The sequence below is a fragment of the Syngnathoides biaculeatus genome, chromosome 13, assembly GCF_019802595.1.
Source record: "Syngnathoides biaculeatus isolate LvHL_M chromosome 13, ASM1980259v1, whole genome shotgun sequence".
Classification (NCBI taxonomy): Eukaryota; Metazoa; Chordata; class Actinopteri; order Syngnathiformes; family Syngnathidae; genus Syngnathoides; species Syngnathoides biaculeatus.
The window spans coordinates 692,190-710,968 of NC_084652.1; the positions used below are offsets into that span (position 1 = coordinate 692,190).

Sequence of the window (18,779 nt, forward strand, 5' to 3'; positions counted from 1 at the left end):
GGGATTTGAGTTGGGACGAAGTCTCTGGCGCTATGGTTATGGGCTACCTGGTTTTAATTAGGTTTCGCGGTTTATGTTTGTTTTTAGGATTACGATTACATCATGGAGGCGGCACGGTGGATCACATGGAACGCGTCGGCCTCACAGTTCTGAGATTCCAGATTCAATTCCGGGCACGCCTGTGTGGAGTTTTTGCATGTTCTCCCCGTGCCTGCGTGGGTTTTCTCCGGGCCACTCCGGTTTCCTCCCACGTACCAAAAACATGCAACATTGATTGGACACTCGAAATTGCCCATAGGTGCGATTGTGAGTGCGACTGTTTGTCTCGATGTTCCCTGCGATTGGCTGGCAACCAATTCAGGGTGGACCCATCGACAGCTGGGATAGGCTCCAGCACTTCATGCGACCCTCGTGAGGATTAGCGCCAAAGAAATGGATGGATTAGATCATGTTTCGGTTCATTTTGGGGTTCAGCAATGGGATTTGAGAGACATTCTGGTCGACAGTTTGGGTTGGCTATGTCGAGGAGCAGTGGTTTTTAAACTGGGGGGCCCGTCACCTGGGGGAGGGGGCCGGCGTTATGACAGTGGGGTGCGTGGGGCTACAAAAAAATACTTTTTGTTATTCAGATACAGGATTTGGAGCTCATTTTACGACGGACCACACAAGCTCACACCAGCCACTGAAATTCAAGATGTCAAATTTGAGCAGGAGAAAAATGTTTATGAATAATTTCCTCTCCAAAAAGGAGGGGCACAGCAAAAAAAAAGGATCGGGAGCCACTGGGGTAGGGTTAGGGTGACGGCCTTGATTCCTGAGGGTCTGCAGGCGATAAAATCGTGTTATTTTTTTTCAAGTATATTACCAAGCATGCAGGTCAGAAGAACCGCCGGAGAACCGAAACCCAGTCAAATCATCGTGCTGCAGCGTAGCCCAGTGCTAATTAAACTTTGATTAAAAAGCAAAAAATACAAGTGAGGCTCTTCCAGCAGACGAGCAGAGCTGTCACCTCCCTGTAAGAAAGCTCACGACTTGGGTTTTAACGTGATTAATATTTGAAAGCGCCCCTGGACCGCTTGGTTAAGGTCATCGCTTCAGATTTCAGCTCGTGTTCACCTCAGCTCGCTCCCGATCCAAATGGGACTCAGACATACATTTGCAAATTCTATTAAGGCTTCTCTTGCTGTATAATAATCAAGGGGAGGATGATTTATGCATGAAATGTAGTTTGGAGCCAACTACTGTATTTGTTGCAGTTGTGTGTGTGTTTTTTTTAAAATTTTATTTCACGCTGTAAAGCAGTTCTGGTGGCGGCGATGTTGGCTGGCGTCAGAAAGGTGGCCCGCAGCCAACAGTGGATCCTAACAAGCGACGCGCGTTGTTCTTACAAAACGCAATAATACGAGCTAATTACATTTTGACGGGGTTTTACGAGGCAGCCGTTCTTCTCCGGAATGGAGCTTATTGTAAAATCTCGTGTTCTTGTGTGAGGAATTGACGCAGACAATCGCATGTAGCCCGACAGCCGTTCCCCTCCCCTTCGTTCTCAAGTGTTAAATCAGCGACACTCGCTCTCGTCTCCTCTCGGGAGAATTTACTCTTCTCCTGCTTCTGCCTCTTATCGCAGGTCCTCACCTGCAAGTGGCCCGGAATGAAGCCCTGAGGTACGCCCTCCCGAACGCCGCCGCCGCCGCCATCAGGGATGCGGACAGGCCCCCACGCAGCAGCGGCGCCGCTCTGATCCGGGATCAGCTGGGTGTTCAATGGCCTGATCTCCACATCAAAACAGTTGGGGGGCCTTTCTGGTGAAGTGAGTGTCTCCCCTCCACCCCCTCCCCTCGGGGCCCGCGGGAGACGCTTTTTGTGTTCTGGTTGTTGAGTCAAGTGGCAGTCATGTCTGATTAAAAATGAGCCAGGCCGTTTGCGCAAATGAGACACAGCTCAGATGCCGCCGCGATGGAACTTTAATGGCGCCGGTACAAAAGAACAACTCTTTTATATATGGGGGGGGGTTGAAACGTTTATTGGGACACCTTATTCTCACCTTCTGCTGTCATGAATTATTCGTCGCTGCTTCGCGCTTTCTGCTTTTCTCCGGAGGTTACACGCTCCTCATTTCGGGGAGTAAAGTTTCAAAAGAAGGGGGGGGGGGGGGACCAAGACACATTAGTAGACGTGCTCGTTTTCCACTGACTATTTTCTTTTTAATCATATATACAGTATGTGATCGGCACGGTGCTGCAGCCGGTTAGAGCGTTGTCCTCGCAGTTCAGAGGACCGTGGTTCAAATCCCGGCCCCGCCTATGTCGAGTTTGCATATTCTCCGCGTGCCTGCGTGGGTTTTCTCCGGGCACTCTGGTTTGCTCCCACATCCCGAAAACATGCCACATTAATTGGACACTCTAAATTGCTCATAGGTGTGATTGGGAGTGCGGCAGTTTGTCTCTTTGTGCTCTGCGATTGGCTGGCAACCAGTTCAGGGTGTACCCCGCCTCCTGCCCGTTGACAGCTGGGATGGGCTCCAGCTCTCCCTGCGACCCTCATGAGCATAAGCGGCAAAGAAAATGGATGGCTGGATGGATGAATATGTACTGTATGTGGTCGCCACGGTGTAAGACTGGTTAGAGCGTTGGCCTCACAGTTCTGAGGACTTGGTTCAAATCCTGGCCCCACCTATGTCGAGTTTTTCATATTCTCCCAGTTCCTGCGTGGGATTTCTCCGGGCACTCCGGTTTCCTCCCACATCCCAAAAACCTGCAACATTAATTGGACACTAAATTGCCCGTAGGTGTTATTGTGCAAATCATTTTTCTTTCTATGTGCCCTGCGATTGGCTGGCAAGCAGTTCAGGGTGTGCCCCGCCTCCTGCCCGATGAAAGCTGGGATTGGCTCCAGCACTCCCGTGACCCTTGTGAGGATAGGCAGCAAAGAAAATGGATGAATGGATACTTTATGTGTGTCTGTGCGTAAATGAACGGATAGATAAACGTGCGACAAACAAGTACGTGCGTTTAATGGAAAGTTACCAGAACAGGCTGCGACATTTGATCTGAGAATAATATTTTGATCAAGCAGCATTTAGTTCGTTGGGCAATCTTGTTTTTTTCTGCCCCATCGCTAGGAACTGTAAAATGTTATGTTGAAAAGACGGCTTATGTTTGCTATCGAGAAACACCAGCCACAGTATTTGTCTGAAAACGTTTTCTGCCGTTTTCTGTGCCATTAATAGCAATAAACATAATTTGAACCTGATTTTGTGCTCCACAGTAAACGTGTGGCTTTCAAGATTTGTGTGTTTTTTTTTTGTAGTCGTATGGATACTTTATCTATCCATCCATCCATCCGTCCATTTTCTTTGCCGCTTATCCTCACGAGGGTCACGGGTAGTCCTGGAGCCTATCCCAGCTGTCAACAGGCAGGAGGCATGGTACACCCTGAACTGGTCGCCAGCCAATCGGAGGGCACATAGACACAAACAGTCACGCTCACAATCACACCTATGGGCAATTTAGAGTGTCCAACCGGAGTGCCCACCCAGAAAAACCCACGCAGCCACGCGGAGAACATGCAAACTCCACACGGGCAGGTCCGGGATTGAACCCGGGACTTTAGAACTGTGAGGCCAACGCTTTACCGTGCCTCCCCTGTGGATACTTTATACTTTCAAATATTTTAATTTAAAAATAGCTTCAGCACTTATTTACAACATTGAACTCGGCGTGCAACGTCTTATATGAAGTGCTGCTATGCTTTAAAAATACTCCATTTCTACAAATTCTTTAATCCATGCAGGTGCGGGTTAATAAATTAAAATATATTTCGCCGAAAGGTGGACTGAGTTCAACAATTCCATTCAAAAAGTGAAACTCAAGTATCATCACATATTCATCATCATTGATGCTAAAATACTTTGGAGAAAGCCAACCTCGACTAAGCGGGAGATGGATGTCCACCTAACTTCCGTGCTAAAAATCTTTCTTTTTAAATGTAATTAAAAAAAAAAAAATTGAACAGTGAATTTTTTTTTGCTGCATATTATGAAAAGCAAATCAGGTCAGTCCGTGTGTAATGAACCTCTATAATTAATTTTCCCACATTATTTTAATTCGCCGGGATGCACCTTTCTATTTATTTACAGCCCATCCGCCAAATATATACAAACGTTGGAGTGTTTTTTTTTTTGAAGAAGAAGACGTTTCAGAGTTTTTACGTAACATTTGAGGGAGCGAGCGGCAGGCCCCGCTTTGTGAGCGCCGTTGCCGGTAACAAAGGCACTTTTAAATTGGCTGTGGGCTTTTGCCGCAGCCGCTTTCTAACTCCGTTGTGTTTCTCTCCCCTGCAGAATCCCTCACTGCGCGGTAGCACATGGATTTCAAGACCTCAAATGAAGAGGTTGGTAGCATTTAATCAATCTCTGCCCCCCACCCCCCTTTTTCTTCTTTTTACAAGTGGCTAATGCAGGGAAGTGTATATATATATATATCGTATTCCCGCAAACAGTGGCCGAGGGCTTTTATTTACTCGACTGTGGCGTGGGCGTCTATTAGGTGGCAAGGCTTTATTTTTGGAATACTATTTAAAAAAAAAAAAATGTCAGCGGTGCATTGCAATTTGATGTCAAGTGAAAGTGGAGTTGAAAAACAAAATGAAAAAGGACTGCTATGGAGACGTGCAGAGAAACATGAAGAATTGAGCCGCACGAATAACACATCGCGAGGGATCATCTTTAATATTGCACAGGGACCCCTCGCCCCTCGACCATCTGCACGCCCCGACAGACAAAGTCTGTATGGGCCTCTCTTGGGGCTGCTGTTTTGGTTAGCAACAGAGTTCAAATCCGCGGTTAACTCTTTAAAAAAAAATAAAAAATTACACATTTTTTTTCCCTCATAGTTCCCAAGTGTCCTAATAACATGTTGGCGGTATGCTGTGGTCACACAACCCTAAAGATGAACACAAATTTTATTAAAACACTGCACAACCTATCCTGTGCCTTGCTGAAATCACCACTTCATACCCTACACAGCCACATTGTAGTTACGGTTTGTCTCAGCGGGCCATTATGACTGAAACCATGAAAATCTTGAATTGAGCCACCATATTTACACATTTAATTGATCACCTAGTTTCAGAATCAGAAATCAAAGGTAATGGTTGCAATATCTCAATGTCATCATTTATGATATGACAATTTGAAATGTTGGTACAGATTTGAACGGAAATCATGGAAGTTGATTCATGTGATTTGCCTTCGCGGGCCACATAAAATCATGTGCTGGGCCGCATTTGGCCCCCGAGCCTTGAGTTTGACACCTGTGACCTACATGGACAAACGATAAACGAAAGTGGGGGGGTGGGGGGGGGGTGAAGAGAGCACAATATTCGTGCGTGTCCCAAAATTCATTAGTCGCCATGGCTACTTCTCGGTTCACGGACAGTTCTGAGCAGTCGAGAGAGACGGCGAGGTGGACGTCGGAGGAGCTCAAATGGTAAAAGACGAAATAAAATACATTTTCACGCATCTGTAATTGCTTTTGCTATTCTCGCACAATCATTCTGGATCACGTTAAATCCCACTTTGTTGGTTTACGTGTCAAAATGAAAAAAATGAAAGCGAGTGGCGGACAATGGCTCTGTGTACAGCGTTTGCGGCGAGGGATCAGCCTAAACAGGGCCAGGTTTTCGTGAATAAATTGAGATGAGCTCATCATTTTTTTCAGAATACAGTCAACCCCCGCTGTACCGCAGTTCAGCATTGGTGAATATTTAAGCAATGTTTTACCTAATTCACCCAATTCTGGTTTTGAGTAACGCACATTCGGTTTAGTACCACATTGTGGTGCAACTTACAGGGAAGCGCTGAGGATTGAGTTTTATTTTTATAGCTCTTAATTATCAAAAGTCTCAAAGGGCTTCACAGCAACTAATACCAAACTCTCCATAAGAACACAACAACAAAGCAAGCAAAAAATAATCCATGTGTAACATATCAGGCCAAACAGGAAAGGAGGATGAAGACCAGGATGCCAAAACTAAGGATATGATTGATCACATGACATCTTACACCTAATGTTCAAGTTCATGTAGACACTTTAATCCACACAAGTTTTCAGATCAAGGCTTTTTGTTAATGTGACGCGACTCCGGGGAAGAGGTTTTCTTCTGGGCCTGCCCCGGTCTTTCGATGCCCACCACCGCAAACAGCGCCACCATCACTTTGTCTCATCGCCACCTCGCCCCCAAAATCGTGACGTCAGGTGGTGAATCAGGGCAAGAGATTAACTGCAGGTGCTTTGACCGAATATAATATATATTATATATTTGGTATATATAATATAGTATATAGTATATATAATATAGTATGTCGAAATCAGTCTTCAATCAGGTTATGAACATTTATATAAAGGTAGCTGCTCTATTTTCAGTAAGTCATGACTATTGAAGAATTTAAGGTGGAGGTGGGACCGCATCAAGGATCCGCCCTGAGCCCCTTCCTGTTTGAGGTAGTAATGGACAGGCTGACAGGTGAGGTTAGACTGGATTCCCCTTGGACCATGATGTTTGCAGATGATATTGTGATAGGCTTAGATGGAAAAAGATGACACGCTGTGGTGACTCCTAATCGGGACAAGCCGAAAGAAAAAGAAGAAGAAGACGATGAAGTGACTGTAGCCTGAATAGAGAATTCTCTAGAACCTGCTAAATTCTTTTCAGCTCTCTGCATCAGCGCAGGGCTCGGAACGGAACAGCAGGTACCACAAAGTAGCAAACCTTAAAATCACGTCTCAGACTGTAGCCTTAGTCAAGAGTCTTGCTGCGGCATTTTTCATTAACTGCAGGCTTTTACTACCAGGCTTGGGAAGACCTGAATGCAACGTAGTACAATAGTCAAAGGAGAGATGTAATAAATGCATGAACTCGGGTCACTGCGTCACTCACGGAAAGAATAAGATGCATCTTGGAGCAATTGTGGAGGTGAAAAAAAATACAGTTCTTGAACTGTTCGTAAAGTGAGAGAGTGGGTTACGTATAAGACCCTTTTTTAAAAATGAATTATTGCTTTTTTTTTTTTGCTGAGTCCCTTTATGTAACGACACTTTTGTCAAAGCTCACAGAGGTGTTCTTAAATAGGTGCCCGCGTTTGACAGGATTGATAACCGGCATCTCAGTTTTCTCAGAGTTAAGAAGCAAGATAATACCGGACATCCACTTTTAAATTTTGCCGAGAAACGCCTGTAGTTAACAACTTTTGTCAGGTTCAGTTATCACCAAATGTATATAAAGTTGAAACCTGATGTCCTATGATCTCCCGGAGAGCCTGCATAATAGATACTGAACAGTAAAGGGCCGAGTTCCAATCCCTGTGGGACTCTGCGGATATCATGAATATACTCAGGTCGCATGACTGAGGATTTTACGTTGTGTTCTCTCAGAGAGATAAGACTGAAACCAGGAAACTACGTTTCAAGGTGATCTATATGCACATGACAATCGACAGTATCAAAGGCGGTGCGAAGGTTAAGTGCTATTATTGATCAGGTGTCGGACTCAAAAGTTAGTAAAAAAAAAATTCACTGACGACCTTTGTGAGGGCTCGCCCTGAATCCGTACTGTCCAAATAGATTGCTAGATTTGACCATTATTGTGTTGTACTGGCAGTTTTCAAGAATTTCAGAGACATAGGGAAGATGCGACTATGGTCTGTTGTTGCAAAGAATCATAAAATCGCGGTTGGGTCTTTTTGAGTCAGACTCCTATCATGGCCTCCCTAAAAGCTGCAGGTAGTGCGCCAAAAGAAGAGTTAAGTTCATAATGTTCAGAGTGGAGGAAGCTACGATTGGGAAAAAAGCTCTTAAAGAAGCCTCCCAGGGAAAAAGTCGAGTTGTTTTGCCGGACTAACGAGTTGTGTGACTTTATCGAGGGACGCTCCCTCAATGTGTGACGGTGTAACCATACAATCTACTTTAGTGTTTCTATTAGCCTCACTAATCGAAAGGTTTCGCCGGGTTTGGGGAAAAGTGTCTTTAATCCCTTCTTTAATTACGCAGGGAAATTGGGAGCTGTTAAAAGTCGAAAAAAGGAGAAAGAAAGCTGCCGCCGGATGAGCTCGCCAGCAGGATGGAAGTCGAGTTCTCGAGCTTCCTGCAGTTTTCTTAACTGGTCGGGTCTCGTTTGCGAACCGGGGTGCCGGTTCCTTTGTACGTGTTTGTACTTTTAATGGCGCTACAGCGTCGAGGGCCGCATTAAAATCATTTGCGGGGCTGTCAACTGGACCAGCATAAAAAGGAAAGGAAGCAATAACTGTGGGTAATATTTCAGTTGGAGTAACTGTTTTACCCTGCAGTCTCTCTTGCAACTGAAATGGTAAACGGGTTCTCTGCAATGTTCCCTCTAAGCTGCGCAACTGCGCATTTGCGCACTTGTCGCACGCTCTCAGCGCAGAGGAATTTGATTTATTTTTGGGAAATTTTGCCTCTCACATAGAGCTGCTGGTCGGGCACACCGGGCCACACACTCTACTTCCTCGTTTACCTGACACCGCCACCCGCCATTTTAAAGGGGTACACTCATAATTACAAACACCGGAGAGTGTGAATAATAGAAGAAAAAGTGGTGAAACCGGGCAAGATTTTCTCTTTTTTGAGTAAAAAAAAGGTCTGGTCTGAAGCCAAAGTAGAAAGTGCAGGATGAGATGATGTATAATGTTAAAATCGCCTGATCGAGGATGAAAGCACAATGTATATAAGTATTTTAAATGTAGGAGGCAACATAACATTAACCCTACAACTGTTTGGGAGCATCATTCAGCTTTCAACATGCACTGCGAAAGATATTCTGCGAGCAATAATTCAGTTTTACACCAGGAAAAACAGACGGGGATATCATTGTGGGTTAAAAAAAAAAATGAAACGGATGACACTGCCCTGCTAAAAAAATTCTACAGAACATTTCTGAAAAAATATCTGAAAAACTATAGAACTTTAGGACCCAAGAATTTCTTTTCTATTCTATTCTATTTGTTCTTTAGAAATTTTATAGAAAAATCACAGCCAAGGTTCTATAGAACAAGTTGTTCTTTACAAATTTGATAGAATTCTCCAGATTTCTATAGAAAATTTTTAGCAGGGTGATTGACCAGAGTGCATACGTCTGATGTTGCTCACAGTGGTAAAAAGGAGCGCTCACGGCCTTAGCGTGTTTGCTCAGACACGTCAAAAATTAGAGGGAACAATGGTCCTCTGTATATATATATATATATATATATATATTTTTTTTTTTTACAAATTTTCTAATGTCATTTGTTTACCTTGGCTCGACGAAGGCTGGGCAATACTTCACCGTGCGTACGTGTTGAGCATATGTTTGCCTGATTGCAGACGACGATGCGGCTAATGATGCTACGGCGGTCCGCGCGGCGTGGGGAGAGACGCGGCCAATTAGGAGCACCGCGAGCTCCGACGCGGGTCGCCGGCGCGAGGCGTTCGCTGACCCCGCCCGTGTCGAGCGAACGCCTCGCGCCGGCGTCCTTTTGGCTACTTAATGACACAAACGCGAGCGCGCTAGCGTTAGTCCGAGTAAGGCGAGAGAACGCAGGCTCTCTCTCTCGCCTCCTCTGATTTTATCGGTCACGCCGCAGCTGCAGGCGGGAGGAGGTTGGGGGGGGGGGGCTCGTTCCTCCACGACGCTCATTACCAGCGAAAGATAACTGACCTGCAGTGGAACTAACATATTGCACGTGTGCGGGCGCGGCCTTGTTAACAGATGACTGGTGACAGGCGTGCTGACAGCCGGGCCTCCTTTTCTCTTAGCGGTCCTGTCGGGTGAAGGTGGCCTTCTTTATTTAGACCCTTTCAAGTCAAGGGCAGACAGGCATCGTAATTAAGTCGGGGAGGGGGAAGCGGGGCCTGCATGCTAATTTATGCAAATGAGCAGGTTTAAATGCGTGATTGGAAAACGCGGCCCCGCCGCTCGTGTAATGCGGGCGGGCGACAACAAGGCCCGCTCAATTTCGCCGGTTCTTAATGTGTGTTAAGGCCGTGAAAAGTGTTATTTTTTCTGTCCGCGATGGTGTTTATGTGCGTCGACAAGCAAATCCGAGGCAATAACGCACGACGGCAAAGTCGGCTAATTTCCAAGGTTCATTTCGCCACCGGCGGCCTCGCCGCCATTTCATTTCATGGCCACTTAATTTAGCCCTGATGTACGACGTTATCTCTCCCAATGTTCGCAGACAAAGACCGGGATTTATTTGATGCAAGAAGGTAATGAGGAGCCGTTTAATATCCGACTGCACTTGGCTAAAGATATTCTGACCATTCAGGAGCAAGATGTCATCTGCGTGTCGGGAGAACCTTTCTATTCGAGCGTAAGTAAGCACTGCCGTCACACACACACACACACACACACACACGCGCGCACTCAAGAACTGCAAAGAACAAACCAGAACTGACGTCTCCGAGTGTCTGTGTGGGCTCATTGTATCCTTTTAATGGTTTTCCCGGGGAGCACATCTGCCTGACAATGAAGGAATCTCAGCTGGGTTTTGTGTTCAGATCAACTTCCTGCGCTCGAAACTCTCCAAAAAACACTCAGGATGGGTCCATCGAAGACTTTTAAGTTGAAGATGAGTGCGAATACTCGTCAGTGCCCCTCGATTAAGTCGTGACCGAGCCGAGTCAGCTGGGAAAGGGTCCGGCTCGCCCGGTGACTTTGATGAGGACGCGAGCTATAGAAAATAGATGGATGGATGGTTGCCCCTGGCAACAGCAATCAAAGAGCATGATGAAAAGCCTTTTGATTATAATGCATCCACAACACGTAGCGCCGTTTCGATAAAACCGTCACAATGGCTTTTGTCACCCAGGTTTTTGTGTTGTGTACTGCGTTCTGCTATATTGAATTTCTCTTCTTTGCTCGCAAGGAGTAAAAAAAGAAAGACAATCCTTTGACGCCCGCCAAACTGAGATCTTTAGGATTTAGTTGCCAATAACGACAGCGGTTTGCATTCTCAGTCTTTCTGCCACTTAAGATATACATTTTCTGAAAATTCCAGTAAAATTGGGAGTTCTACATCCTCGGCGGAATTCCGCTTCTATCAACAGGATGCGTGGCAAGATGGGATTTGAGAGATTTCACAGGAGCTGGAGGGAGCTGGCTTGTCCATCCATCCCTTATCTACCTCTTTTCCGGGTCAGTTCGTGAGGGAAGTCGCTTCAGCAGGGATACCCAGACTTCCCCTTCCCCAGCCACTTCTTCCAGCTCTTCCAGAGGGATCCCGAGATATTCCCAAGCCAGGCGAGAGACATAGTCTCTCCGGCGTGTCCTGGGTCGTCCTCGAGGTCTCTTTCCGGTGGGACATGCCCGGAACATCTCACCAGGGAGGCGTCCGGGAGCCATTCAAATCAGTTGCCCCAGTCACCTCATATCTGGCTCCTCTCAATGCGGAGGAGTAGCGGCTCGACACTGACCCCTCCCGGATGACCGAACTTCTCACCCGTTCTCTCAGAGAGAGCCCGAACACCCAGCGGAGGAAACTCGTTTCGGCTGCTTGTATCCGGAATCTTGTTCTTTGGGTCACGACCCACAGCTCGTGCCCATGGGTGAGGGTAGGAACGTCGATCAACTGGTAAATTGAGAGCTTCGCCTTTCAACTTAGCTCCCTCTTCACCACAACGGACCGATACAAAGTCCGCATCAATGCAAACGCCGCACCGATCCGTCTGTCGATCTCCCGCTCCATTCTTCCCCTCACTCGTGAACAAGACCCGAAGATACTTGAACTCCTCCATTTGGGGAAGGATCTCATCCCCGACCCGGACAGGGCACGCCACCCTTTTCCGACTGAGGACCATAGTCTCGGATCTGGAGACGCTGATTCTCATCCCAGCCGCTTCACACTCGGCTGCGAATCTTCTCCAGTGAGAACTGAAGATCACGGCTTGATGAAGCCAACAGAACCACATCATCTGCAAGGAGCTGGCTTGTAAAAATTCAGAGTCCCTCGAGACAGCAGCTCATTGAATGCCTATAAAGTTTAAGACTGAAAAAGAGATACAGTAGCAGAATGTCATAAATATTCACTGTGTACGACCCCACGACCCATGAAAAATCACCATGGCTGCTGTTTATGATACAAAAACACCTGATGGGCTTTAGCTTTTTATTATAAGAACGTGAGGTAATTTTGACTTTTTCACGCGCTTCTGTTTGACGCACGCAGGTGTCACGGTGGGCTTTGACTAAAACTTGGCAGCCGCTGGTTTCAAACATGAGCAATTGCTGGTAAACAAAAATGAAAAGACTTACAAGACGCTCAACGAGACACAACAACTTCTTGGAGGAATGAAATCACACAGCTCCTCATTTCAAACAATGATGCTTTCATTATACCAAGTAATTTCCAGAAAACGACTGCGTGTCAAGTTAGCATGTCACCGACATTATCTCCTATCTTCGTAGATCTGTTTTAGTATCCCGTGTGTTTTATTTACCACCACATTCCATTAATCGCCTGAGTTTGAAACCGGTGGCTGCCAAGTTTTAGTCAGAACCCAGCGTGGTTTTACCGTTCTATTGTCTTTTTGTTGTTTTACCACTCCTTTTCGGCAATCTCCCGTGTCTGAAGTCTGCGGTGGTGAAATTTGCTATATCATTTTTCACATCCCATCAATGTTTTTGTTATTGGTGTCAGTGTGGGCTATGACAAAAACTTGACAGCTCTCGTTTGAAATGTAGGCGCATGCTGGAAAGCGCTGATAAATTCCAAAATCTAAAAAGCAATAGGACACCAAAAAACTTTGAAGAAACTGCCGTGGTGAAATGTGAAAATATCACGGCAGAGCGACCAAAAGAAGGTTTTTCCTGATCTCGTCATGTGATTGGCTCTTCTAGGAGAGGACTGTAACAATCCGGAGACAGACCATCGGAGGGTTTGGCCTCAGCATCAAGGTAATTTCGGTACTCACGCATTTGACATCTTCTCTCAGTGACGTCCCAACGAGTCTCAGGCTGGATTCACGCTCCATCGCTCCCAAAGTTGGGAAACGCGTCACGGCAGCCTCAATAGTAAAAAATGGATGGCATTGGATATATTTAGACGGGAATCGGGGCTCTTCTGTGTTGTCACTTTTGGAGCTGCCAGTGTACGTCTACATCCAATTCAGCCGCGTTGTCTCACGCGTTTTGTCGGCGAGAAGGCTGCCGTGGCACGCGACAATAGACAGATGACAAAAAAAAAAAAAAAAAAAATTGGATACAAGCAAGCGTGAAATCACGATTGACCGCTTGAAATTCCGTTGACGCTCGTTCTTTGTCTATCAGGGCGGTGCTGAGCATAAAATCCCTGTGGTGATATCCAAAATATCCAAAGAACAAAAAGGTAAATAGTTCTTCGGTTTCACTCATTTCATTCTGAAAGTGTTTTTTTCTTTTTTTTTTTTTTGATGGTGGCGGGTTTTTGTTTTCCTGTTTTCCAGCTGAACTCGCTGGGCTGCTTTTCATCGGCGATAGTATCCTCCAGGTACACTCGGCACTAATTAAACGCATCTCATTCGACCAATTTTATGGCACGTGGAAATGGAATTCTGTCCAACTTTCAACCTGAGTCACGAAATAGTTGGAGCAATGTTGCTGGAAAGTTGGAAAGCCTTCATTGTTGTCTTGGCCCCCAAAAAATCGGCACACCAAATGTGTTTGTAGATTAGTCGTTAACTGAGCCTGGTAATCAATAATTTCCGAAGCTTTCCCCAAACTATCGTAATTTCTGGCCTACAGAACGCACCTGAATATAAGCCTCATCCAGCACAATTACAAAGGAAATACCATTTGGTACATGCACGTGTAAAAGCCGCAAGTGCCCACATTGAAACACGTGATATTTACAAAGAAAGACGGTACACAGAAAGCGTTTTCAAAGTTTTAATACCTTAGCTTAGCGTAATACAGCAACAACACGGTAGCACGAACAGGGCTGTTAAAAACAAAAAAAAACATACGTGTAAAAAAAAAAAAAAAAAAAAACAGCCGCGGCAATTACACAGTAGCAACACGGTAGCACAGCACTAACAGGGTCGGTTAAAAAAAAAAAATCCCAAATCATTCAGACGCGGCAGTAACACAGCAGCAACACGCTAGGACAGTGCTAACGCTAGCGCAGTGCCAACAGGGCCAGTTTAAAAAAAAACATGCCGGTAAAAGTCATTTCCTTGGCACATATATTCCAACGATCTCACGCTTACCTTTTCCGCTCGAGTGCCCCCCTTGTGGCCGTTAGAAAAAATTCCCGAATTAGCCGCATCGCCGCATGAACTGCAGGGTTGAAAGCGTGTGGAAAAAAGTTGCAGTTTATAGGCCGGAAATTACGGTAGTTGAAAGAAATTAAAAGCAAACAAAATGGGATGTTTGACGCTGATAGCTTTGAAAAATCAACATCCACCATCTTTTCTCAGATAGCTTAAATCGATTATAATTACCTATATTAATAGTTTCAGCCAGAAATAATTAACATTAAAAATGATCTCAAAATCCTTTTTGGTGTATTTTTAATGCTTATAAAGGTCCTTAAATATTTCTGTAATCCTCTAAGTACAGCGATGTTAAAAAAAAAAACCAAAAAAAACATTTGACTGAAATTCTGAACTCATTTTTTGACATTTATGGCCAGATTATCACGCACATCGCTGCATTTGTGAATGCCGAAATGCAAATGAAATGCAAATATGTATTTCAAATCACAATTGATGAAATGCTAACACGCTAACAAGATGTAGAACGAGTACTAAAAGGTCGTACGCCAGTCCATGACAACAAAAATCCCAATAACAATCATCTTGGGGTAATATCTCATTACCATTCGTCAAAATAGAAAAGCTCTCCATAGCGGCGATACATCATTTAGCGTCCATAAAGACGTCTCATATTGAAAAATGTACATTCCCCGCTCGTAATTTCCAACGCTGCTATTCCCTAAGAGGCATTTCGGCGGCTTCATTAATCATTTTGCCGCGGCGCCACGCCAGCGAGCGTACGATCCCGACCGTACTGACGCTCACGCGGCGCTGTTCTCTTGCAGATAAACGGAATCAACGTGAGAAGCTATCGCCACGAGGAAGTGGTAAGCTGTCATCTCCTATCTGCATCTACCCGACGCATCACCATAACTCCGGCGCTTTGCTCGAGACTCTATCGTGACTTTAATGGGAAACAACTCAACTCTCGCAGCATCGATAAAATTATCGACTGTTCGTTGCAGGTTCAGGTGTTGAGGAATGCCGGTGAAGAAGTCACCCTCACGGTCTCTTTCCTCAAGAAGACGCCAGCCTTCCTCAAACTGCCTCTGAGCGAGGACTGCATGTGTAAGTCATCCAAATACATTTTTTAATGTCACAATTAGAGATGGGAATCGATAAGAATTTAGCTATTCCACTATTGGTACTCCTCATTCGATCTGATTCCTGATCGATTCTGATCGGGGGCAAGGGAATGAAATCAGAAAACATGACGTGGCAACATTGATTTGATTATCATTCCGCATATCACAAAATATGACAAAACGAAATCCGGGAAGTCCTCGGTTCACGACTGAGATCCGTTCGAATTTTGACTTAAGTCGGATTCCACAATGAAAATCTGAATTTACATCCAAATACTTTGTACAAAAACCAAATACATTGAAATAGACGAGATGATGTACTTAGCATGACTGCTGAGAGGTGGATGGAGAAGAAGAAGTGATGGAAGGAAGAGAAAGCTATCGGGAAGGAACCTGGTCCTCAATCCGCTCCACCTCGACAAGTATCAAAGAACCTTGTTTTGCGATCATAGCATCCGACATGGGACCGCAACCCTTCACATGCGCTAAAATATGCGTTTTGTCTTTAATAATCGTCACCACGATCGACCGACTGAAGCCTCGGTGGTGTTGGCCTCTCTCCTTTCTCCGATCTTTTTATGATCTGGAGCTTCGTTTCATTGGTTATTGATTTTCTTATGGCTGCAGAAGCGTTGCTAAAAGACACGGCTTTCTTCTTTGGGGCGTAATGTCTAAAAAGGAGTGCGAAAAATGCGAAGATACTCCAACCGCGCAAATACGGACGAGCATGAGCCAGACAAAATGGCGGACGAGGGACGGGCCTTGTAAAGTCGAAACGTCTTAGGTCGAGACTGTCTTAACTCGAGGACTGCCGTTACTCCTTAGGAAATGGTTCAAGTATTTAAAGGCATTGTGTCAGATGCTTGACTTTCACGGCTTTACATATGAAGAGTTTTAATTGCAAAATCAGACGACTCCATTTTCATGGAACTGAGTCAAATTTTAAAAAAAATGTGGTGGTCTCCTGGTCAGACCAACTTTTTCTTAACTAAGGTATTCCGAACTATACTGTATAGCTAGTAAATGACAAAATGTTATTGAAATAAAAAATGATGAAGTTTTTGATTGTGTTTTACTGCAAAACCAGATCAGCCCAATAAATAAGAATCAGAATCAGCTTTAATGGCCAAGTGTGTAAAAACACACAAGGATGATTTTTAACCAAAAAAAGACGACTCCAAACTTTTTATGTAACTTCAAAATTGCACTGATATGTTAAGTATTGGTTCCATTTTCTTTGCCGCTTATCCTCACAAGGGTTGCGGGGAGTGCTGAAGCCTATCCCAGCTGTCACCGAGCAGGAGGCGGGGTACACCCTGAACGCCAGCCAATCGCAGGCCACATGGAGACAACCAACCAATCACACCCCAGGGGCAATTTAGACTGTCCAATTAATGTTGCATGTTTTTGAGATGTGTGAGGAAACCAGAGTAACCCACGCAGGCACGGGTAGGACGTGCAAACTCCACACATGTGGGGCCGGGATCGAACCCAGGTCCTCAGAACTGTGATGCCAACGCTTTACCAGCTGCTCCACCGTGCCGCCTCTTCATATGCTATATATCATTATACCGCACAGACGTCATCACTCATTTGGGACATAAAAATAAATCACTAAATGGAATCATCAGACAAGCAATTCTTAAGAATTGACTTTGTTATGTCATTATCCAAGCCGTTTATCCTCACAAGGGTTGCGGGACAGCTGGAGCATACACGTTGAACAGGTCACCAGTCAGTCGCAGGGCAGATATCGACACCATCACTGAGCGGGAATCGACCCCACGCTCCCTGCGCCAAAGGCAGGCGTGTGTACCACTACACCATCAGTGAATCTGAATTTAATCTGTGCTAATGCAAAATTCGATTCCCATCCCTGGTAATGATTTTTTTTTTTCATTGGGGTAAATTGTTAATTTCCACACCAGTTTTTGTCTTTGCACATCTATATCGAAAAGCATAGACAGGAAGTTGCACGTAAAGCAACAAAGAAACCTATCGTGATCAAAAGTTTGGTAGCAGTACGGTAAAATGCACGTTTATGCAAATTTTGAATGCTTCTTTTTGACTAGGAGACAAGGAAAATTTGTTATTTCAACGCAAAGTTTGAACACAACACGAAAATATTTAAGAGTCGGATGCTAACCAGATCGCAACGTGAAAAAGACGCGCGGTGAGCGACTCAAACATGAAGTGAAGGACGTGACGCAGCCCATCGCGGCGAACTTGATTTGCGCTCGCGTTGGAAAGTCTCAGCCCGTCGTCAGACATGAGAGCCTCAATAAAAGCCTTTCATAAGCGTATATAGGCCAGGTTGACTGGCCGCCCGACTGCATACAAATCGGCGCTGAGCACCGGCAGCTTTCCCATTAAAATAATAATAATGAAGAAAAAGAAAAATCATTCACTGCATTGTGGATTTATTGTATTTTTCCCATCTCGCAGGCATCCCGAGTGACCAGAGCAGCGGGACCTCGTCTCCTTTGTGCGATAGCGGCCTGCACTTGAACTACCATCCAAATAACACGGTACGAATTCGTCTTTGCTCATCTGCAGGAAGCGATACAGCCAGGCAGCAGGGATGCGTGCAGGCAACCCGAGTCTGTTCTTCAAGCCTTAGTTCTTCATTTTTTTAAAAAGTGATTGTACATAAAAAATGAAAAACAAGGGGCGTACATGGGAAACCTATCAAGTGCGGAGAACAAAAGTGTGGCATGATTAAGAAATACAAAATACTTTTCACCCAGCCCTTTTGCTTTGTTACAACTTTATTCCAAAACTGATTACATTAATCCCCCCCCCCCTCAATATTTTTCACATAATAATACCAAAAGTGGAAAAAAGACAAAAATATTGGAATTTTCAAAACGGAGTGCCGCAAAATGAATGTGGTGGTCGGAAGGACCCCACGTGCTGTGTGACCCTTATTATTATGATTATTCGTCCATTATCCAAGCCGCTTATCCTCATAAGGGTCGCAGGAGAGCCTGAGCCCAACCCAGCTAGCTTGGGGCGAAAGGCAGACTACACTCTGAACTGGACGCCAGTCAGATATCGACGCCATCACTGAGCGAGAATCGACCCTACGCTTGCCCGGACCAAAGTCTGGCGTGTGTACTGCTACGGCATCAGTGACTCTTGTTATGATTATGATTATTATTCAACCCAAAAATCACATGATGTGCGCACAAAAGTGAAAGGGTCCAGTACGCATTCCCAGCATTGTTTATGTGACAAAAAGTCATTGAGAAATGATTGAGATCACCCCCCCGCAGGACACGCTGTCCTGCTCGTCGTGGCCGGTGTCCCCGGCCCTCCGCTGGGAGAAAAGATGGGTGGACCTGCGCCTTCTGCCGTTGCTGCACTCCCGCCTCTCCCAGCACGTGCCGGGCTCCGACGTGTGCAGGTA

General features: G+C 45.3%; 1 protein-coding gene across 2 annotated transcripts in view; it reads left to right on the forward strand.

The window, feature by feature from the left end:
- Nucleotides 1–18,779, forward strand: part of sntg1 (syntrophin, gamma 1) — a 50,864-nt gene that overhangs the window by 13,852 nt on the left and 18,233 nt on the right. The window contains exons 2-11 of one of the 2 annotated variants that reach the window (XM_061839124.1): nucleotides 1,628–1,810; nucleotides 4,343–4,392; nucleotides 10,322–10,366; nucleotides 12,892–12,948; nucleotides 13,321–13,378; nucleotides 13,476–13,519; nucleotides 15,071–15,112; nucleotides 15,251–15,353; nucleotides 17,816–17,898; nucleotides 18,646–18,776. In XM_061839124.1, the coding sequence (XP_061695108.1) occupies nucleotides 4,366–4,392; nucleotides 10,322–10,366; nucleotides 12,892–12,948; nucleotides 13,321–13,378; nucleotides 13,476–13,519; nucleotides 15,071–15,112; nucleotides 15,251–15,353; nucleotides 17,816–17,898; nucleotides 18,646–18,776 (590 nt within the window). In that variant the 5' untranslated portion in view covers nucleotides 1,628–1,810; nucleotides 4,343–4,365. Of the gene's footprint in view, nucleotides 1–1,627; nucleotides 1,811–4,342; nucleotides 4,393–10,231; nucleotides 10,367–12,891; nucleotides 12,949–13,320; nucleotides 13,379–13,475; nucleotides 13,520–15,070; nucleotides 15,113–15,250; nucleotides 15,354–17,815; nucleotides 17,899–18,645; nucleotides 18,777–18,779 lie in introns of both variants that reach the window. The other variant, XM_061839123.1, reaches the window with a different exon arrangement.